At 42.7% G+C, this 23,666-nt stretch overlaps 1 protein-coding gene and 1 non-coding gene across 2 annotated transcripts in view; both read left to right on the forward strand.

Annotated features, from left to right (window-relative positions):
* SUN3 (Sad1 and UNC84 domain containing 3) overlaps nucleotides 1-23,666 on the forward strand; it is a 48,873-nt gene that overhangs the window by 7,609 nt on the left and 17,598 nt on the right. The window contains exons 2-3 of the mRNA XM_068973354.1: nucleotides 812-873; nucleotides 12,679-12,782. Coding sequence (XP_068829455.1) covers nucleotides 812-873; nucleotides 12,679-12,782 — 166 coding nt within the window. The remainder of the gene's footprint in view (nucleotides 1-811; nucleotides 874-12,678; nucleotides 12,783-23,666) is intronic.
* LOC138080528 (U6 spliceosomal RNA) lies at nucleotides 23,346-23,449 on the forward strand. Its single transcript, XR_011144986.1, has one exon. It is a non-coding gene; the product is annotated as a U6 spliceosomal RNA (small nuclear RNA).

Below are 23,666 nucleotides of genomic sequence, written 5' to 3' on the forward strand. Positions count from 1 at the left end.
CGACCACAGGAAAAACCATAGCCTTGACTAGACGGACCTTTGTTGGCAAAGTAATGTCTCTGCTTTTAAATATGCTATCTAGGTTGGTCACAACTTTTCTTCCAAGGAGTAAGCGTCTTTTAATTTCATGGCTGCAGTCACTATCTGCAGTGATTTTGGAGCCCCCAAAAATAAAGTCTGACACTGTTTCCACTCTTTCCTCATCTATTTCCCATGAAGTGATGGGATCAGATGCCATGATCTTCATTTTCTGAATGTTGAGCTTTAAGCCAACTTTTCACTCTCCTCTTTCACTTTCATCAAGAGGCTTTTTAGTTCTTCTTCACTTTCTGCCATAAGGGTGGTGTCATCTGCATATCTGAGGTTATTGATATTTCTCCCGGCAATCTTGATTCCAGCTTGTGCTTCTCCCAGCCCAGCGTTTCTCATGATGTACTCTGCATATAAGTTAAAATAAGCAGGGTGACAATGTACAGCCTTGACGTACTCCTTTTCCTATTTGGAACCAGTCTGTTGTTCCATGTCCAGTTCTAACTGTTGCTTCCTGACCTGCATATAGGTTTCTCAAGAGGCAGATCAGGTGGTCTGGTATTCCCATCTCTTTCAGAATTTTCCACAGTTTATTGTGATCTGCACAGTCAAAGGCGTTGGCATAGTCAATAAAGCAGAAATAGATGTGTTTTTTTTAAATTAACTCACATGCTCAGCCTAGTCATGTCTGTCGACTTGGTTGTAGAGGTTAAAGTTCAAATTAAAGGTTAAGAGTGGTGTATTGCTAAATTCTTTTTGCTGTTATTTTTCTTCTTTTTAGATTTACTCAATCATGGAAGACTGTCATGGGTATGGTGTTTATACTGACTTTACTTCTTCTAGGTGAGTCTTACTAAGTAATGATCCTTGAAGCCATTTCACAGGGTGTGTGTATGATGAGAGAGATGGCAGGGGAATGACTCACATTTGCAACAAATGCCCCAGAAATGTAGAAGTGACTGCATGCTCTTGAACCATTTCTACCCCGCCCCCCACTCAATATTTATTTATTAATTTGTTTGGCTGCATCAGATCTTAGCTGCAGAACGAGGAGTCTTTGTTGCATCATGCAGGATCTTCCTTGTGGCTTGTGGGCTCAGTAGTTACAACACTCAGGTTCTCTTGTAAAAGTAATATGGGTTTCTTTGTTGAAAACTTAGTGAGAACTTTATTTCTCTTAGAATTGTTACCAGGTCTAAGCTCATTCCGTTTGACACAGGACAGGTCGGGAGGCAAGGTGTCGAGGCAAGAAATAGAGACTTTAGTCAGAAAGCTGGGCATCTGAGAAGATGGTGGATGAGAGTCCTGGAGTACTTTATTATGGGGTCTGGATGCCAGTTGCTTTTACAGAGCAGAGAGGAGGAGGAGGAAAAGAAGTAAAAAGACCATGAAGCAAAAGTGTCAGTCACTCAGTTAGTCCTGAAACGCCCGAGGAGGAGTAGTAGTGGTAGTGACAGTCGCTCCGTCGCGTTCAACTCTTTGAGACCCTATGGACGGTAGCCCACCAGCCTCCTCTGTCCATAGCATTCTCCAGGCAGGAATACTGGAGTGGGTTGCCAATCCCTTCTTTCTCCAGGGGATCTTCCCAATCCAGGGATTGAATCCAGGTCTCCTGCATTGCAGTCTACTCCAGTATTCGTGCCTGGAGAATCCCATGGACAGAGGAGCCTGGCAGGCCACAGTCCATGGGGTCGCAGAGTCCAACACGACTGAGCAACTGACACTACCACTACTGCTGCTACTCCCGCTTTGCAGGCAAATTCTTTACCGTCTGAGCCATCTGGGAAATCAAAAGGCCGTAAGTGTTGCAGAATATCTCCTGGTTTGGCCATCCTCAGGGAAGGGATGCACTCATTTCTTTTTCCTGCTGTCACTCACAAGTGGGCAGGGTCAGAATGTCTCCCAGTGAGCTGAACAGAGACACTTTAGTTTAACATTCATGCAGAACAGAAGGGTTCCCCAAGGCAGGCCATTATGTATAGACAATATCTGTTTAATGGACAAAAGCCTTGGGAAGCAATGATTAAAGTAAAAGAGACGGATCCAATATGGAGTCAGATTTTTTTCTTCCCTGTTACAGAATCATGGTTCAAAATAAGAGAAGTTGCTTTGAAGTTAAGAATCCTTGATATTTTTATTGCAAACACATAGAATTGATCTTTTCTAAATCTGGGTGACTCATCTTGAAGGATTTTGACAACCAGAGACTGACTCATCACGGAGTTCTTGAGGAAATGCTGCTGCTGCTGCTGCTGCTAAGTCGCTTCAGTCGTGTCCGACTCTGTGCGACCCCATAGATGGCAGCCCACCAGGCTCCCCCGTCCCTGAGATTCTCCAGGCAAGAACACTGGAGTGGGCTGCCATTTCCTTCTCCAATGCATGAAAGTGAAAAGTGAAAGTGAAGTTGTTCAGTCGTGTCCGACTCTTCCCGACCCCATGGACTGCAGCCCACCAGGCTCCTCCATCCACGGGATCCTCCTAGAATACATGGCTTGCCATTTTTTGAATGTAAATATCACACACCATGAATCCTAGTACAACGAGGAATTGTTCTGTGGTACGTGGACACCTTGAATTGCAGAGTGTCCAGGGAAGTCAGAATTTCACCCAGTTATGGCCACAATGCTGTTTTCCGCAGCAACGGGAGCGGTTCAGTCGGGCTTGCACGTGGATACCTGTACTGCAGGCTCTCTGAAGTCTGTACCAGCCTTCCTTCAGCTGCATGTTAGTGCCCTGAGCACCCATCCCATCTCAGCAGACCTCTAAACTTCATCTTGAAGATTCCAGTTCTACTGAGAACTGCACGCTGTCTGGCTCTGTTGCTTCCAGCTGTCTGGTCTTCACCTCTGCTGATTTCAGCCTGTGAGCTTCAGCAGCCCTCCCCTCATCCCGTTGCTGCTGCCTGCTCCCGACTGAGCCCTCTGCCCTTGAGATTTCCCGCAGCCCTACCCCAGCCCTGTGTCCAGTGATGCATGCCTGCTCTTCTGAGGGTCCACCTCCCTGCCTCTGTCAGGAACACGCCCCCCAGTAGAACTGTTTGTGCTCAGAATTTTCCTTGTTTTGGAAACGAATGCCCTATATCCCTTAGACATTTTTTAATGATTTTTTTTGATGTGGACCATTTTTAAAGTCTTTATTGAATTTGTTACAATATTGCTCTGTTTTACTTTTTTTTCTTTTTTTGGTTGAAAGGCATGTGGGATCTTATTTTCTAACCAGGAACTGAACCTGCAATCCCTTCATTGGAAGGGGAAGTTTTAACCACCGGACTGCCAGCAAAGGTCTCTCCTTTGACCTCTTTTAAGATTGAAATATATACATCTTCTTAGTGCGTGCAAACTGCTTCTTTGTCTTTCCCCACCGTAATGCTGCCCATTTGCCCACAAAAGTGCCAGATCCTTTTTAGCCACCACTGATGTGTTAATGATTTCGATGGAATTAAACTGAACTTGCATCCATTTTTATTCGCTAGGGTGAAACCCACATAATATAAAACGAACCATTTTGACATGAACAACTCAGTGGCATTTAGTGCATTCACAGTGTTGTGCATCTACTACTTCTATTTCCAAAATATTTTCATCAACCCCAAAAGAAACCCCACACCCCTTAGTCAATCCCCAGCCCCGACCTTCCCCCACCCCCTGGCAACAACCGCCAATATGCTTTCTGTTTCTAAGGACACACGTGTTCTGAATGTGTCTGTAAATGGAATCATACAATGTATGGCTATTTTGGTCAGGCTTCTTTTACTAAGCTCGTTTTTGAGGCTCATCCCTGTTGTAGATGAATCATTCCTTTTTGCAGCTGAAAAACGTTGCAATGTATGGATAGACCACAGTTTGTTTGTCCATTCAGCTGTGGATGAACATCCACTGTGTCCATCCTTTGGGTGTGGTGGATAGTGCTGCTATGAACATGTGTGTCCATCCTTTGGGTGTGAGGATAGTGCTGCTATGAACATGTGTGTCCATCCTTTGGGTGTGAGGATAGTGCTGCTATGAACATGTGTGTACATGTATTTGTTTCAGTCAGTTCAGTTCAGTCGCTCTGTTGTATCTGACTCTTTGCGACCCCATGAACCACAACATGCCAGGCCTCCTTGTCCATCACCAAACTCATGTCTATCAAGTCGGTGATGCCATCCAACAATCTCCTCTTGCCCTCAATATTTCCTAGCATCAGGGTCTTTGCAAATGAGTCAGCTCTTCGCACCAGGTGGCCACAGTATTGGAGTTTCAGCATCAGCATCAGTCCTTCCAATGAATATTCAGGACTAATCTCCTTTAGAATGGACTGGTTGGATCTCCTTACAGACCAAGGGACTCTCAAGAGTCTTCTCCAACACCACAGTTCAAAAGCATCAATTCTTTGGCGCTCAGCTTTCTTTATAGTTCAACTCTCACATTCATCCATGACTACTCGAAAAACCATAGCCTTGACTAGACGGACCTTTGTTGGCAAAGTAATGTCTCTGCTTTTTAATATGCTATCTAGGCTGGTCATAACTTTTCTTCCAAGGAGTAAGTGTCTTTTAATTTCATGGCTGCAGTCACCATCTGCAGTCAGTTTGGAGCCCCCAAAAATAAAGTCAGCCACTGTTTCTATGGTTTCCTCATCTATTTGCCATGAAGTGATGGGACTGGATCCCATGATCTTAGTTTTCTGAATGTTGAGCTTTAAGCCAACTTTTTCACTCTCCTCTTTCACTTTCATCAAGAGGCTTTTTAGTCCTTCTTCACTTTCTGCCATAAGGGTGGTATCATCTGCATATCTGAGGTTATTGATATTTCTCCCAGCAATCTTGATTCCAGCTTGTGCTTCTTCCAGCCAAGCGTTTCTCATGATGTACTCTGCATAGAAGTTAAATAAGCAGGGTGACAATATACAGCCTTGACGTACTCCTTTTCCTATATGGAACCAGTCTGTTGTTCCGTGGCCAGTTCTAACTGTTGCTTCCTGACCTGCATATAGGTTTCTCAAGAGGCAGATCAGGTGGTCTGATATTCCCATCTCTTTCAGAAGAGATGGTTTCCATGGTTTATTGTGATTTACACAAAGAATTTGGCATAGTCAATAAAGCAGAAGTAGATGTTTCTCTGGAACTCTCTTGCTTTTTCGATGATCCAACAAATGTTGGCAATTTGATCTCTGTTCCTCTGCCTTTTCTAAATCCAGCTTGAACATCTGGAAGTTCACTGTTCACGTATTGCTGAAGCTTGTGTTGGAGAATTTTGAGCATTACTTTACTAGCATGTGAGATGAGTGCTGTTGTGCAATAGTTTGAGCATTCTTTGACATTGCCTTTCTTTGGGACTGGAATGAAAACTGACCTTTTCCAGTCCTGTGGCCACTGCTGAGTTGTCCAAATTTGCTGGCATATTGAGTGCAGCACTTTCACAGCATCATCTTTCAAGATTTGAAATAGCTCAACTGGAATTCCATCACCTCCACTAGCTTTGTTCATAGTGATGCTTCCTAAGGCCCACTTGACTTCACACTCTAGGATGTCTGGCTCTAGGTGAGTGATCACAGCATCGTGATTATCTGAGTTGTGAAGATCTTTTGTGTACAGTTCTGTGTATTCTTGCCACCTCTTCTTAATATCTTCTGCTTCTGTTAGGGCCATACCATTTCTGTCCTTTATTGAGCCTATCATTGCATGAAATGTTCCCTCGGTATCTCTTAATTTTCTTGAAGAGATCTCTAGTCTTTCCCATTCTACTGTTTTCCTCTATTTTTTTGTATTGATCGCTGAGGAAGGCTGTCTTACCTCTTCTTGCTATTCTTTGGAACTCTGCATTCAGATGCTTATATCTTTCCTTTTCTCCTTTGCTTTTCACTTCTCTTCTTTTCACAGCTATTTGTAAGGCCTCCTCAAACAGCCTTTTGCTTTTTTGCATTTCTTTTTCTTGGGGATGTTCTTGATTCCTGTCTCCTGTACAATGTCACAAACCTCCGTCCATAGTTCATCAGGCACTTTATCAGATCTAGTTCCTTAAATCTACTTCTCACTTCCACTGTATAGTCATAAAGGATTTGATTTAGGTCATACCTGAATAGTCTAGTGGTTTTCCCCGCTTTCTTCAATTTCAGTCTGAATTTGGCAATAAGGAGTTTGTGATCTGAGCAACAGTCAGCTCCCAGTCATTTTGCTGGCTGTATAGCGCTGCTCCATCTTTGGCTGCAAAGAATATAATCAATCTGATTTCAGTGTTGACCATCTGGTGATGTCCATGCATAGAGTCTTCTCTTGTGTTGTTGGAAGAGGGTGTTTGTTTGCTATGACCAGTGCATTCTTTTGGCAGAACTCTATTAACCTTTGCCCTGCTTCATTCTGTACTCCCAAGCCAAATTTACCTGTTACTCCAGGTGTTTCTTGACTTCCTACATTTGTATTCCAGTCCCCTGTAATGAGAAGGACATCTTTTGGGGTTGTTATTTTAGAAAGTCTTGTAGGTCTTCATAGAACCATTCAACTTCAGCTTCTTCAGTGTTACTGGTTGGGGCATAGACTTGGATTACTGTGATATTGAATGGTTTGCCTTGGAAACAAACAGAGATCATTGTGTCATTTTTGAGATTACATCCAAATACTCCATTTTGGACTCTTTTGTTGACTATGATGGCTCCTCCGTTACTTGTAAGGGATTCTTGTCCACAGTAGTAGATATAATGGTCATCTGAGTTAAATTCACCCATTCCAGTCCATTTTAGTTCGCTAATTCGTAGAATGTCAATGTTCACTCTTGCCACCTCCTGTTTGACCACTTCCAATTTGCCTTTATTCATGGACCTAATATCCCAGGTTCCTATGCAACAGTCCTCTTTACAGCATCAGACCTTGCTTCCATCACCAGTCCCATCCACAACTGGGTATTGTTTTTGGTTTGGCTTCATCCCTTCCTTCTTTCTGGAGTTATTTCTCCACTGATCTCCAGTAGCATATTGGGCACCTACCGACCTGGGGAGTTCATCTTTCAGTGTCCTATCTTTTTGCCTTTTCATACTGTTCATGGGGTTCTCAAGGCAAGAATACTGAAGTGGTTTGCCATTCCCTTCTCCAGTGGACCACATTCTGTCAGACCTCTCCACCATGACCCGTCCGTTTGGGTGGCCCCACATGGCATGGCTTAGTTTCATTGAGTTAGACAAGCTGTGGTCCATGTGATCAGATTAGCTAGTTGTCTGTGATTATGGTTTCAGTCTGTCTGACCTCTGATGCTCTCTCTCAGCACCCACTGTCTTACTTGGGTTTCTGTTACTTTGGATGTGGGGTATCTCTCACGGCTGCTCCAGCAAAGCGCAGCTGCCAGCCCTGACCTTGGACGTGGGGTAGCTCCTCTCGGCCGCTCCTGCGCCATCGCAGCCGCTGCTCCTTTGTTTGAATACCTGTTTTCAATTCTATGGGTATACACCTACTAGTAAATTGCTAGGGAGGAATTGCCACTGTTTTTCTGAGAAACTGCACCGTGTCACTTTCCCACTAGCAGTGTGTGATGGTCCCCGTTTGCCCACATCCTCACCAATACTTGCTATTCTTTTTTTTACAACTGTAGCCGTCCTGGTGGATGTGAAGCACTGTCTCACTGTGCTTTCGTATTTTTTTTTCTGTATTTTTATTTTGTCCTTTATATTTCCCTAATGACTGGTATCTAGAGAAGGACATAGCAGCCCACTCCAGTGTTCTTGCCAGGGAAATTCTGTGGACAGAGGAGCCTGGCAGGCTACAGTCCATGGGGTTGCAAGAGTCGGACACGAGTTAGTGACTAAACCGCCACCACCACCAATGAATCGTATAAACTAATATTGAGCAACTTTTTATGTACTTGTTTGCCATTTATACCTCTTCTTTGGAGAAAATGTCTTCTAATCTTTTGCCCATTTAATTGGGTTTTTGTCTTTTTGTTGTTGACTTGTAAGAGTTTTTTAAAAATATATTCTGGATACTAGACTCTTCTCAGATATATAATATTTTCCTTCATTCAATACATTGTCCTTTCACTTTTTAAGTAATGTCCTTTGATTCATAAAAGGTTTCAATTTTAATAATGTCATATCTAAGAATCCATTACTAAATTCTAGGTCATGACAGCTTACTCCTGTGTTTTTTCTGAGAACTTTATGATTTTTACTCTTATGTTTAGCTAATTGGTCCATTTTGAGTTGTTTTTTATATATAATATGATTTTTTAAATTTCATATTCATTTTTTTGGCAAATGAATTAAAAATGAGCCAAATTCATTTTTTAGCAAATGGATATCTTGTTGTCTCAGCATCATTTGTTGGAAAGATATTTTTCCCCATTTAATGGTCTTGTTACCCTTGTCAAAAAATTCAGTCAGCCATAGATGTATAGGCCTAGCTCTGCATTTGCAGTTCTCCTCTTTCTCGTCACACTTGATAATCTCAGTTGTTCTGTTTTTGAGTTCACTGAATCTCTCCTTTGCCCGCTAACATCCGCTGTTGAGCCTATTTGGTGAATGTTTTCATTTCAGCTATTGTACTTTGCATCTCCAGAGTTTGTACTTGTTTCCTTTTGTAATTTTTCAGTTGATATTCTCCTTTCATTCGTGCTTCATTTCTTTGGTTCTCTTTAGTTCTTTGTCTATGGTCTCCTTCAGTTTCTGAGCATATTTAAGACAGTTGATTTGTAAAGTTTTTGTTGAGTGAATTCAAAGTTTGAGCTTCCTCAGAGATGTCAGTCAAATTTTTTCCCTTTAATGAGCTGTGCTTTGCTGTTTCTTTGTATGCTTTGTAATTTTGTGTTGTAAACCAGACATTTCAGTTTTATAATGCAGTAACTCTAGGAATTGGCTCTTCCCCTTTTCCAAAGGTTGCTTTATTGCTTGTTGAGGGCTGTAGTCATTTGTTTGTTTAGTGATGGTCACTTTTCTGATATCACAGTGGTCAACCAGTGACCTGACAGGTTTCCTAGAATCAATGAATAAGAAAGAGAGAGCAAGGATGTGAGAACCACTCTTCCAGTCTGGGCTGTTTGGCTCTAAACTGGGACACCATTTCAAGGCCAAACTGGGCCACCCACAACTCTGTCATAATCTCCACCTCCTGTTTGCATGCAGCCCACAGATCCACCCAAGGTGCAAGCCTGGGGTCTTCTCTGGGATCTTTCCTGAGCATGCGTCCAGCGCTGGACACTCACACCGCACTCTCCCTTCCTTTCCAAGCCCTTGTTCCCACATGAGCCTCCATCCTCTGCCTTCTCTCCCATGATGTTGGATCTGTCTGCCACTTTCTCCATCCACAGTCCCCTGCCCAGAGGGTCAGGGCCAGTCTGTGTCTTTAATCCTTCCAACAGTCATTATACCCTCCCAGTGCATGGGAGTGGATAGACACAAAGATAGGCCTCTGCACTAGACAATCAGGGCAGCACCAGGCAGATAAGCACATGGAGTCAAAGCAGTTGAAGAACAAGGTCTGTGTTAGCTCCCTGGCACAAGCAAGCTGCACCAGAAATATTGGCTGCCACCCACACAGCCACTGCCACCATTCTGGGAGATGGTATGCAAGTGAGTGATAATGCCACACTGCTCTCTTGCCAAAAATAATCTGCCCTTTCCTTCAGTCCTCTGGTTGATGCAAGCTTGTGATTAGATTTTGGAATTCCAATAAAGTTGATCTTGTTAGACTTTGCCAGCTGATGATTGTTTCAGTGGTGGAACAATTTTTTGAGCACCTTTTGCTGCCACTGAAAATTATTGTCACTCAAGAACCTAATATAGGACTTCCCTGATGGTCCAGTGATAAACAATCTGCCTGCCACTGCAGGGGACATGGGTGTGATCCCTGGTCCGGGAAGATCCCACATACTGGGGAGCAACCAAGCCTCCACTACTGAAGCGCATGCACCATAGAGCCTGTGCTCTGCAGCAACAGGTGTCACTGCTGCAAGAAGCCCAAGCACTGCAACTGGAGGGGAGCCCCCTCAGTCTCAACTAAAGAAAGTCCCCCACAGCACTGAAGATCAACTAGAGAAAATCCCCCAGAGCACCGAAGATCAACTAGAGAGAAAATCCCCCACGGCACCAAAGACCAACTAGAGAAAATCCCCCACGGCACCGAAGATCAACTAGAGAGAAAATCCCCCACAGCACCAAAGACAACTAGAGAAAATCCCCCAGAGCACCGAAGATCAACTAGAGAGAAAATCCCCCACGGCACCAAAGACAACTAGAGAAAATCCCCCAGAGCACCGAAGATCAACTAGAGAGAGAAAATCCCCCACAGCACCGAAGACCAACTAGAAAGAGAAAATCCCCCACAGCACCGAAGATCAACTAGAGAGAAAATCCCCCACGGCACCAAAGACAACTAGAGAAAATCCCCCAGAGCACCGAAGATCAACTAGAGAGAAAATCCCCCACGGCACCAAAGGCAACTAGAGAAAATCCCCCAGAGCACCGAAGATCAACTAGAGAGAGAAAATCCCCCAGAGCACCGAAGATCAACTAGAGAGAGAAAATCCCCCAGAGCACCGAAGATCAACTAGAGAGAAAATCCCCCACGGCACCAAAGACAACTAGAGAAAATCCCCCAGAGCACCGAAGATCAACTAGAGAGAGAAAATCCCCCAGAGCACCGAAGATCAACTAGAGAGAGAAAATCCCCCAGAGCACCGAAGATCAACTAGAGAGAAAATCCCCCACGGCACCAAAGACAACTAGAGAAAATCCCCCAGAGCACCGAAGATCAACTAGAGAGAGAAAATCCCCCACAGCACCGAAGACCAACTAGAAAGAGAAAATCCCCCACAGCACCGAAGATCAACTAGAGAGAAAATCCCCCACGGCACCAAAGACAACTAGAGAAAATCCCCCAGAGCACCGAAGATCAACTAGAGAGAGAAAATCCCCCAGAGCACCGAAGATCAACTAGAGAGAGAAAATCCCCCAGAGCACCGAAGATCAACTAGAGAGAAAATCCCCCACGGCACCAAAGACAACTAGAGAAAATCCCCCAGAGCACCGAAGATCAACTAGAGAGAGAAAATCCCCCACAGCACCGAAGACCAACTAGAGAGAGAAAATCCCCCAGAGCACCGAAGATCAACTAGAGAGAAAATCCCCCACGGCACCAAAGACAACTAGAGAAAATCCCCCAGAGCACCGAAGATCAACTAGAGAGAGAAAATCCCCCAGAGCACCGAAGATCAACTAGAGAGAGAAAATCCCCCAGAGCACCGAAGATCAACTAGAGAGAAAATCCCCCACGGCACCAAAGACAACTAGAGAAAATCCCCCAGAGCACCGAAGATCAACTAGAGAGAGAAAATCCCCCAGAGCACCGAAGATCAACTAGAGAGAGAAAATCCCCCAGAGCACCGAAGATCAACTAGAGAGAAAATCCCCCACGGCACCAAAGACAACTAGAGAAAATCCCCCAGAGCACCGAAGATCAACTAGAGAGAGAAAATCCCCCAGAGCACCGAAGATCAACTAGAGAGAGAAAATCCCCCAGAGCACCGAAGATCAACTAGAGAGAAAATCCCCCACAGCACCAAAGACAACTAGAGAAAATCCCCCAGAGCACCGAAGATCAACTAGAGAGAGAAAATCCCCCACAGCACCGAAGATCAACTAGAGAGAAAATCCCCCACGGCACCAAAGACAACTAGAGAAAATCCCCCAGAGCACCGAAGATCAACTAGAGAGAAAATCCCCCACGGCACCAAAGACAACTAGAGAAAATCCCCCAGAGCACCGAAGATCAACTAGAGAGAGAAAATCCCCCAGAGCACCGAAGATCAACTAGAGAGAGAAAATCCCCCACAGCACCGAAGACCAACTAGAGAGAGAAAATCCCCCAGAGCACCGAAGATCAACTAGAGAGAAAATCCCCCACAGCACCAAAGACAACTAGAGAAAGTCCCCCAGAGCACCGAAGATCAACTAGAGAGAGAAAATCCCCCCAGCACCAAAGACCAACTAGAGAGAGAAAATCCCCCACAGCACCGAAGACCAACTAGAGAGAGAAAATCCCCCACAGCACCGAAGACCAACTAGAAAAATCCCCCAGAGCACCAAAGATCAGCTAGAGAAAATCCCCCACGGCACCGAAGATCAACTAGAGAAAATCTCCCAGAGCACCGAAGATCAACTAGAGAAAATCCCCCAGAGCACCGAAGACCCAACACAGTGAAAACTTAAAAAAAAAATAAGTAACTTGCTATAGCTTCCCTCCTTAGAGAAATTTCTATTTATATATCTTGTCAACAAAAATTCAACTAACAATCAAGAAGAAAATAGAGGAATTTTATCCAAGCTAAACTGAGGATTATATCCCACAAGACAGACTCTCAGAAGCTCTGAGACCTGTTCCACGTGTTAGAAGTTGAAGGCACAGTCATATACATTTTTGAGACAAAGGCTCATATGTCAAAATGACACACTGATATTTAATGACACACTGATATTTATATAAAGTTCATCCCCATCTTTGAGGAGCTCTGGTTAATTAATGTGCATGTGCACCACACATCAAGGAGGGAGGGAGGAGGCCCAAATGGACACAGAGAAAGAGCTTTTATTTTTTCTTGTGCTGCCTGAAAATATAAATTGTTTCATCAATGTAAAATATAAGTATTTCCAGATAAACTCTTTAATCAAAGTTGATCTTTTCTTTAACAGGATTTGTACATCACATGAAGCGTAAAGAGAAAGAGTTTCCTCAGAAATCCAGACAAATTTATGCTCTAATTGCAGAATATGGTTCACGGCTTTACAATTACCAGGTGATGTTTCCCTAAATCATTCTGTCTGTTACTCATTTAAAATCTAATGTGCTACAAAGAGAGTCCAACTAGACATATGTTATATTGGTTTTGCATGTGAATATCTAATAGAACATCTAATAGGTGTTCATGCTGGGTTAAGAAAAGGCAGAGGAACCAGAGATCAAATTGCCAACATCCACTGGATCATGGAAAAAGCAAGAGAGTTCTAAAAAACGTCTACTTCTGCTTTATTGACTATGTCAAAGGCTTTGACTGTGTGAATCACAACAAACTGGAAAAATCTTCAATTGATGGGAATATCAGACCACCTGACCTGCTTCCTGAGAAACCTGTATGCAGGTCAAGAAGCAAAAGTTAGAACTGGACAGGGAACAACAGACTGGTTCCAAATCAGGGAACAAGTACATCAAGGCTGTATATTGTCACCATGCTTATGTAACTTATATGCAGAGTACATCATGAGAAACACTGGGCTGGAAGAAGCACAAGCTGGAATCAAGATTGCCGGGAGAAATATCAATAACCTCAGATATGCAGATGACACCACCGTTAAGGCAGAAAGCAAAGAACTAAGGTGCCTCTTGATGAAAGTGAATGAGGAGAGTGAAAAACCTGGGTTAAAACTCAACATTTGGAAAACAGATCATGCATCTGGTTCCACCTCATCATGGCAAATAGATGGGGAAACAATGGAAACAGTGAGAGACTTATTTTTTTCTGGGCTCCAAAATCACTGCAGATGGCGACTGCAGCCATGAAATTAAAAGATGCTTGCTCCTTGGAAGAAAGTTATGACCAACCTAGACAGCATTTTAAAAAGCAGAGACGTTGCTTTGCCAATGAAGTTCCATCTAGTCAAAGCTATGGTTTTTCCAGTAGTCATGTATGGACATAAGAACTGGACTATAAAGAAACCTGAGCACCAAAGAATTGATGCTTTTGAATTGTGGTGTTGGAGAAGACTATTGAAAGTCCCTTGGACTGCAAGGAGATCCAACCAGTCCATCCTAAAGGAATCAGTCTTCAATATTCATTGGAAGGACTGATGCTGAAGCTAAAACTCCAATATTTTGGCCACCTGATGCGAAGAATGACTCATTTGTAAAGACCCTGATGCTGGGAAAGATGGAAGGCAGGAGGAGAAAGGGAAGACAAGATGAGATTGCTGGATGATATCACCAACTTGATGGGCGTGAGTTTGAACAAGCTCTGTGCATTGCTGAAGGACGGGGAAGCCTGGCGTGCTGCAGTCCATGGGGTTGCAAAGAATCGTACACAACTGAGCGACTGAAGTGACTGAGTGGTAAAGAATCCAGCTGCCAATGCAGGAAGTGTAAGAGATGCTAGTTCGATCCCTGCGTCAGGACAATCCCCTGGAGGAGGTCATGGCAACCCACTCCAGTATTCTTGCCTGGAAAATCCCATGGACAGAGGAGCCTGGCAGGCTACAGTCCATAGGGTCTCAACTGAAGTGACTTAACATGCAGGGTATGTATAACTGCTTCACTTTGCTGTACTCCAGAAACTAATATAGCATTGTAAATCATCTATACTCCAATAATTTTTTTTTAAAGAAATAATGTTGGGACCGGAGATCTACTAAGTGGTTTTACGACTGCTGCTGCTGCTAAGTCACTTCAGGCGTGTCTGACTCTGTGCGACCCCATAGATGGCAGCCCACCAGGCTCCCCCATCCCTGGGATTCTCTAGGAAAGAACACCGGAGTGGGTGGGCATTTCCTTCTCCAATGCAGGAAAGTGAAAAGTGAAAGTGAAGTCACTCAGTTGTGTCCAAATCTTCGAAAATCCATGGACTGAAGCCTACCAGGCCCCTCCGCCCATGGGATTTTCCAGGCAAGAGTACTGGAGTGGGGTGCCATTGCCTTCTCCAGTTTTATGACTAAGAGACCCTAAAAATTCTCCACAGTCTCCAATCCCTGGAAATTCCTGCCACAGATTGGATGTTTCTGATTCATCAAATTTTTCTGCTTCCTAGTTTCTCCCTTTTGCGATGGGCATGTCTATGGTATGCTGATCCCACTACTGTATTTTGAAAGTACACAATTTGTTTGATTTCACAGCATCTTAGCTGGAGGGGCGGTTGCTTTGGATGGATCATACGTGGGGTCTCATCCATATCTGACTTGGATGATATTTAGTTGAGGCATTGAGCTTTAGACATAAGTTGATGCTGGAATGAATGAAGGCTTTGGGGTCTGTTGGGATAAAAGGATGCATTTTGCATGCAGGAACATTAATTTGGGGGGCCAGAGTTAGAATGTCATAGACTGATTGCTCTGTCCCCTCCAAAATTCATATGTTGAAACCTAATCCAAGTATTAAGGCTTCCCTATTGGCTCAGTGGTAAAGAGTTCGCCCACTAATGCAGGAGACTCAGATTCGATCTCTGGGTCAGGAAGATCCCCTGAAAAGCAACCCACTCTATATCCTGCAACTTTACTATATTCATTGATTAGCTCTAGTAATTTTCCGGTGGAGTCTTTAGGGTTTTCTATGGAGAGGATCATGTCATCTGCAAACAGTGAGAGTTTTACTTCTTTTCCAATTTGGATTCCGTTTATTTCTTTTTCTGCTCTGATTGCTGTGGCCAAAACTTCCAGAACTATGTTGAATAGTAGCGGTGAAAGTGGGCACCCTTGTCTTGTTCCTGACTTTAGGGGAAATGCTTTCAGTTTTTCACCATTGAGGATAATGTTTGCTGTGGGTTTGTCATGTATAGCTTTTATTATGTTGAGGTATGTTCCTTCTATTCCTGCTTTCTGGAGAGTTTTTATCATAAATGGATGTTGAATTTTGTCAAAGGCCTTCTCTGCATCTATTGAGATAATCATATGGCTTTTATTTTTCAATTTGTTAATGTGGTGGATTGCATTGATTGATTTGTGGATATTGAAGAATCCTTGCATCCCTGGGATAAAGCCCACTTGGTCATGGTGTATGATCCTTTTAATGTGTTGTTGGATTCTGATTGCTAGAATTTTGTTGAGGATTTTTGCATCTATGTTCATCAGTGATATTGGCCTGTAGTTTTCTTTTTTTGTGGCATCTTCATCAGGTTTTGGTATTAGAATGATGGTGGCCTCATAGAATGAGTTTGGAAGTTTACCTTCCTCTGCAATTTTCTGGAGGAGTTTGAGTAGGATAGGTGTTAGCTCTTCTCGAAATTTTTGCTAGAATTCAGCTGTGAAGCCGTCTGGACCTGAGCTTTTGTTTGCTAGAAGATTTCTGATTACAGTTTCAATTTCCATGCTTATGATGGATCTGTTAAGATTTTCTATTTCTTTCTGGTTCAGTTTTGGAAAGTTGTACTTTTCTAAGAATTTGTCCATTTCTTCCACGTTGTCCATTTTATTGGCATATAACTGCTGATAGTAGTCTCTTATGATCCTTTGTATTTCTGTGTTGTCTGTTGTGATCTCTCCATTTTCATTTCTAATTTTATTGATTTGATTTTTCTCTCTTTGCTTCTTGATGAGTCTGGCTAATGGTTTGTCAATTTTATTTATCCTTTCAAAGAACCAGCTTTTGGCTTTGTTGATTTTTGCTATGGTCTCTTTTGTTTCTTTTGCATTTATTTCTGCCCTAATTTTTAAGATTTCTTTCCTTCTACTAACTCTGGGGTTCTCCATTTCTTCCTTTTCTAGTTGCTTTAGGTGTAGAGTTAGGTTATTTATTTGACTTTTTTCTTGTTTATTGAGGTATGCCTGTAGTGCTATGAACTTTCCTCTTAGCACTGCTTTTATAGTGTCCCACAGGTTTTGGGTTGTTGTGTTTTCATTTTCATTCATTTCTATGCATAATTTGATTTCTTTTTTGATTTCTTCCATGATTTGTTGGTTATTCAGAAGCGTGTTGTTCAGCCTCCATATGTTGGGGGTTTTAATAGTTTTTCTTCTGTAATTGAGATCTAATCTTAGTGCATTATGGTCAGAAAAGATGCTTGGAATGATTTCGATTTTTTTGAATTTATCAAGGTTAGATTTATGGCCCAGGATGTGATCTATCCTGGAAAAGGTTCCATGAGCACTTGAGAAAAAGGTGAAATTCATTGTTTCGGGGTGAAATGTCCTATAGATATCAATTAGGTCTAACTGGTCTATTGTATCATTTAAAGTTTGCGTTTCTTTGTTAATTTTCTGTTTAGTTGATCTGTCCATAGGTGTGAGTGGGGTATTAAAGTCTCCCACTATTACTGTGTTATTGTTGATTTCCCCTTTCATACTTGTTAGCATTTGTCTTACATATTGCGGTGCTCCTATGTTGGGTGCATATATATTTATAATTGTTATATCTTCTTCTTGGATTGATCCTTTGATCATTATGTAGTGGCCTTCTTTGTCTCTTTTCACAGCCTTTGTTTTCAAGTCTATTTTATCAGAGATGAGTATTGCTACTCCTGCTTTCTTTTGGTCTCTATTTGCTTGGAATATCTTTTTCCAGCCCTTCAGTTTCAGTCTGTATGTGTCCCTTGTTTTGAGGTGGGTCTCTTGTAGGCAGCATATATAGGGATCTTGTTTTTGTATCCATTCAGCCAGTCTTTGCCTTTTGGTTGGGACATTCAACCCATTTATGTTTAAGGTAATTATTGATAAGTGTGATCCCGTTGCCATTTACTTTATTGTTTTGGGTTCTGGTTTATACGCCCTTTTTGTGTTTCCTGTCTAGAGAATATCCTTTAGTATTTGTTGGAGAGCTGGTTTGGTGGTGCTGAATTCTCTCAGCTTTTGCTTGTCTGTAAAGCTTTTGATTTCTCCTTCGTATTTGAATGAGATCCTTGCTGGGTACAGTAATCTGGGCTGTAGGTTATTGTCTTTCATCACTTTAAGTATGTCTTGCCATTCCCTCCTGGCCTGAAGAGTTTCTATTGAAAGATCAGCTGTTATCCTTATGGGAATCCCCTTGTGTGTTATTTGTTGTTTTTCCCTTGCTGCTTTTAATATTTGTTCTTTGTGTTTGATCTTTGTTAATTTGATTAATATATGTCTTGGGGTGTTTCGCCTTGGGTTTATCCTATTTGGAACTCTCTGTGTTTCTTGGACTTGGGTGATTATTTCCTTCCCCATTTTAGGGAAGTTTTCAACTATTATCTCCTCAAGGATTTTCTCATGGTCTTTCTTTTTGTCTTCTTCTGGGACTCCTATAATTCGAATGTTGGAGCGTTTCATATTGTCCTGGAGGTCTCTGAGATTGTCCTCATTTCTTTTAATTCGTTTTTCTTGTTTCCTCTCTGATTCATTTATTTCTACCATTCTATCTTCTATTTCACTAATCCTATCTTCTGCCTCCGTTATTCTACTATTTGTTGCCTCCAGAGTGTTTCTGATCTCATTTACTGCATTATTCATTATATATTGACTCTTTTTTATTTCTTCTAAGTCCTTGTTAAACCTTTCTTGCATCTTCTCAATCCTTGTCTCCAGGCTATTTATCTGTGATTCCATTTTGATTTCAAGATTTTGGATCATTTTCACTATCAATATTCGGAATTCTTTCTCAGGTAGATTCCCTATCTCCTCCTCTTTGGTTTGGTTTGGTGGGCATTTCTCCTGTTCCTTTACCTGCTGGGTATTCCTCTGTCTCTTCATCTTGGTTATATTGCTGCGTTTGGGGTGGGCTTTCTATATTCTGAGAATTTGCAGAGTTCTCTTTATTATGGAGTTTCCTCACTGTGGAGTTCTCTTTATTATGGGTTGTATCAGTGGCTTGTCAAGGTTTCTTGGTTAGGGAGGCTTGTGTTGGAGTTCTGGTGGGTGGAGCTGGATTTCTTCTCTCTGGAGTGCTATGAATTGTCCAGTAATGGGTTCTGAGATGTCGATGGTTTGGGAGTAGTTTTGAGCTGCTTGTATATTGAAGCTCAGGGGTGTGTTCCTGTGTTGCTGGAGAATTGTGGCAACCCACTCTAGTCTAGTATTCTTGCTTGGAGAATTTCATGGACAGAGGAGCTGGTGGGCTACAGTCGATCAGGGTCAAAAAAGAGTTGGGCATGACTTAGCAGCTAACCAACAAGAGCAAACTCCAGGTATTAGGAGGTGGGTCCTTTGGAAAGTTATTAGGTCATGAGGGTGGAGCCCCTTGACTGGGATTAGTACTATTAAGAAAGAGACCCCAGGATTTCCCTGGTGGTCTGGTGGTTAAAAATCTACCTGCCAGTGCAGGGAACGTGGGTTTGATCCCTGGTCTGGGAGGATTCCACATGCCAAGGAACAACTAAGCCCGTGCCCCACAACTACCGAAGCCCGTAGCAAGAGAAGCCAGCACAGTCAAGCCAGCCGCTGCTCTGCTGGAAGAAGGGACAGATCAGCGAGCTCACCCAGTCAGCAAACTTGACCTGAGTTCCCTTGGGGCTTCTGAAATTCTCTGTTCCCCAGTTCATCCAGCAACTTCTGAATCTCAGGGTGCTTGTTGTGAGGAGCCCCTAAAGGGGACGATGGAGCTTGTGTGGTCCCTGCAGCTTTCCAGCCTAGTGAGGATCGTTCCCCGGGGAGTTCACAGGTCACACCGGAAGCACCCGCCGGCTCAAGGATGCTGCTCATTTTGCCCACGCTGAGAATCTGTAAGAATCAGGTCCCAGACGGAAGGGCGTCTCCTTGTGGGTTTGTGGAAACCCGAGATAACTCCTGCAGCACGAGGTCCCCACATCAAAGCCAAGGCCCACAGGAGGAACCAGAGAGAGCTCCTCACCAGAAAAACAGATGAGACGTGGACAGCGGCGACCTCCAGTGATTGCCAATTGTGATCAACTGTATTGTGATGCCTAATTGTATGGGACACTTTTGTTAGGCTATGGTGCTCAGATGTTTGGTCAAACACTAGTCTAGATGTTACACCAAAGGTATATTTAAAGTAAGCTTAACATTGAAATTCATAGACTTTGAATAAAACAGATTATCCTCCATGTGGTGGGTGGGCCTTGTCTAATCAGTTGAAGGCTTTGGGAGAAAAAGACCAAGTTCTCCTGAAAACGAAGACATTCCGCCTCCAGATGCCTTCAGACCTGAGCTGCAACATCAGCTCTCCTCTGAGTCATGGACCTGCTGGGCTGCCCCACGGATTTTAGACTCCCAGCCTCCACAATCACACGAGCCAGTTCCTTAAAATAAGTCTCTCTGTGTAAATACCACATCCTACTCTGTTTTTCTAAAGAACCCTATGCTCCCTCTGCCTATGACATTCTGCCCCAGATCTTTGCAGGAGTAACTCCTCCCTGGCATTTCAGCCCAGCTCAAATGTCACCTGGGAGGCTTCTGCGGCCAGCCGCCTACGGGCGACAGTCCCCGTACATCACGTGTCGCCTGTACTTCACCGTGGGCTCGTTGAAATGAGCAGAGATCTTGTCCAAGCCTGACGCCGTTCCTGGAACACGGAGGCTCCGCAGACACCGGCGCGAGTGGATGAAGGGATGAGTGAGCGTGCTGTCATTTTGAAAGGCCAGCTTCCTCTCCACTTCGAGGGTTTAGGTGGATCAGCACACTCGACACTGCCTTCTCCTTAAACATTTCTAAGGCTGAGCATCTAAAGCCGGTATTTTTTCATGCAGGCAGCATTTTACTGGGTCTCCCTGGTGGCTCAATGGTATAGAATCCACCTTCCAATACAGGAGACACAGGTTCCATCCCCTGCTGGGGAAGATCCCCTGGAGAAGGAAATGGCAACCCACTCCTGGAAAATTTACCTGGAAAATCCCCTGGCAGGCTTGGGGTCTCAAAACAGGCAGACTCGACTTAGCAACTAAACAACAACATCAGCGTGTTACTATGATCAGTGACCAATGGTTAACCTGTTTTTCACACAGAAGAGAGTTCTGTTAGAAACCATATGAATCTGTGACTCATTTCCATGTGACTTCTTTATAGATCCCAAGCTACATGCAATAGAAGCTGTTTCTTGGCCTTTTTTAAAATTCAACTAACAATAGATTTTAAGATGTTCCCTTGTCTTTAGACATTATTATTTTAAAAAATATTTGTTTATTTATTTGGCTGTGCTGGGTCTTAGTTGTAGCATGCAAGATCTAGTTCCCTGACCAGAGATAGAACCAGGGCCCCCTCATTGGAAGCATGGTGTCTTGGCTACTAAGCCACCAGGGAAGTCCTTAGATATTATTTTTAACAGCATTTGATCGCTAACTAATATTCTTATGGATAAATAATATATTCAACAAATACTTATTTCTCAACAATCAAATTGTTTTCAACTTTTCAATATTATAAACATCATTGTTGCTGAATCTTTTCACTCATTCTTGATTTTTCTACTTAGGATAAACTAAAAGAAGGATACAGGAAGGATATTCACAATTCTTAGGTGACTGTTTAATAGTGAATCTTAATTAATACCGCTTTAAAAAAAATTTTGGCCACAAGGCATATAGTATTTTAGTTCCCTGACAAGAGATTGAATGCATGCCTCCTGCAGTGGAAGCATGGAGTCCAACCACTGAACTGCCAGGAAAGTCCCAGTATTGCTTTTCAGAAAGTTAGATGTGCCCCACCCCCCAATCTCCCACCATGGAGAATGGGAGGATAATGCACCAGAAGTTATTTGTAAGTACATTAAATACAGGTATCACTTTACCCTCCAATGGGAGCGAATCTATTTATAGATCAGAATGCTGGCTCAGAACAATTAAGGGAATTTCTGTGTCTGCCTAATGCAACACAGCTATAAATTCTGGAGATGAAATACAAACTCCAGCTTTGCTGCGCATGGCCATTGGCCTATCCTGTTTACTTACGCTAAGGACACAGTTCAGCTGTCACACACAGTACCAGTCTCAGTGACCATATACTCACCAACACAATGAAGGGCTTAAGACCAATGATTGCAAATTACTTGCTCCAAATATTTAATTGGTTTAGATCTAAAACTCTACGTAAAGCAGCAAACTTAATGATCTAACCATAGGTGCAATCTGCAATCAGTGTATTAGGTTAGTCAAAAAGTTCCTTTGATTTTTCAGGTAAGAATAAAAGACACATTTTTCATTTTCACCAAGAACTTTATTGAAACATATTCATCATTTTGTTCTATTATCTTTTGCCATTTTTCAGGCAACTTCATAATTCCATCTTCCCAAAATGTTTTATCTTTTTGAGCAAAGAACTGTTTCATGTACCTTTTACAGTTTTACAGGGAATTGAAACTTTTTCCATTAAGAGAATTTTATAATGACTGAAATAAATAGAAATCCAAAGATGTAATGTTTGGTGAATAGAGCAGATGAATCAGAACTTCCCAGCCAAGCTGCAACAGTTTTTGCCTGGTTATCAAAGAAACATGCAGTCTTGCATTATCCTGATGGAAGATTATGTGTTTTCTGTTGACTAATTCTGGACACTATTTATTGAGTACTAACTTCAGTTGATCTAATTGAGAGCAGAACATATTCATTTGGTGTCGCTGGTGGTGGTTCATTTCACTTGCCCTACAGTCTCTTCAGCTTTTCATTGTTCATCACAATGTGTTTTAAAAATAGATCATTTTCATTATGTTTCAGTAGAGAATCACAGGTGGAAATATGGTCAAGAAGGCTTTATGTGGAACCCTAACATCAAAGCGATTAACGTAACCAAGCTGGTGCAAATGATTTTCAACTCTTGATTCAGATATTTTGAGTTTGGTGGCTATCTCCCACGTGTTGTAACACTGAGTAATCTCACTTCATGTCGCGATTTGATCCCTGTCAACTGGTCTACCCGAACGTGGAGCATTGTTCAGCCAGAAATCTCCAGCACCAAACTTCACAGACCACTTTTTACATGTTCGATCACTCACAGCAGCTTCTCCGCAAATCTTTGTTTGTGTTTCAGCTGCATTTTTATCTTTCTTGATATATTAAATATGCCAAAAATGGCATATGCATATTATGCCAAACACAATATGCCAAAAATGTTCCTTTTTTCTTTTGTCTTCAATATTAAAATGGCCACACAAAAATTCACCAATTTGATACGTTTTTTAAAAATGCACACTGATATGTCAGCAGTCACAATGCAATCTAACAAAATTGTTTCAAACAAAGTTAAAGACAGCTAAGCACCACCAGAGCCATTTTACAGGAAAAAACCTGAATGAACTTCTGGCCAATCTGACAGCTTCCAGGATTCACCTGGAAGTTACAGGGTTTAAGATTAGATAATTTGCATGCATGCTGAGTTGTTCAGTTCTGTCTGACTCTGCGATGTAAGGACTGTAGCCTGCCAGGCCTCTCTGTCCATGGGATTCTCCAGGGAAGAATATTAGAGTGGGTTGCCATGTCCTCCTCCAGGGGATCTTCCTGATCCAGGGATCCAATCCGCGTCTCTTCTGTCATCTGCACTGGCAGGTGGATTCACTGGGTGGCGGATTCTTTACCACTAGTGCCACCAGGGAAGCCCTAACTTGTGATAGCTTTGTTTAAAAGAGAGAGAAGAAAAGTACTGGCCACCTGAGGCATTTGTGAGCTCTTGCATCCAATCTGTCCCAGCTCGAAGTATCGGAGTCACATTCTAAGACATAAAGTTTTGGATCTCAGTCAACCTTACCTGAAAAAAACAAAACCGCGCTCACCTTGGCAGCTCATATACAAAAACTGGAACAATGCAGAGATCAGCACAGCCCCCATACAAGGACGACTTGCAGATTTGTGAAGGCTTCCATATTTTAAAAAATATTTATTTATGTTTAACTGATAAGTCTTCCATATTTTTAAGGGTAAAACAATGAAACATCAAGAAGAAGCAAGGCTGTGGCCCTGCCCACAGCTGTTTCTTTGCGTTCTCTCCTTCACCTTGTCATTTCTCAGGAGGCTGCCAATTCTACACCCACTCAACTGACTGCAGATGCCCACTGGTCTTCCTTTAATGGGCATGTTTAGGGTTGG

This window comes from Capricornis sumatraensis, chromosome 5 (assembly GCF_032405125.1).
Source record: "Capricornis sumatraensis isolate serow.1 chromosome 5, serow.2, whole genome shotgun sequence".
Lineage (NCBI taxonomy): Eukaryota > Metazoa > Chordata > Mammalia > Artiodactyla > Bovidae > Capricornis > Capricornis sumatraensis.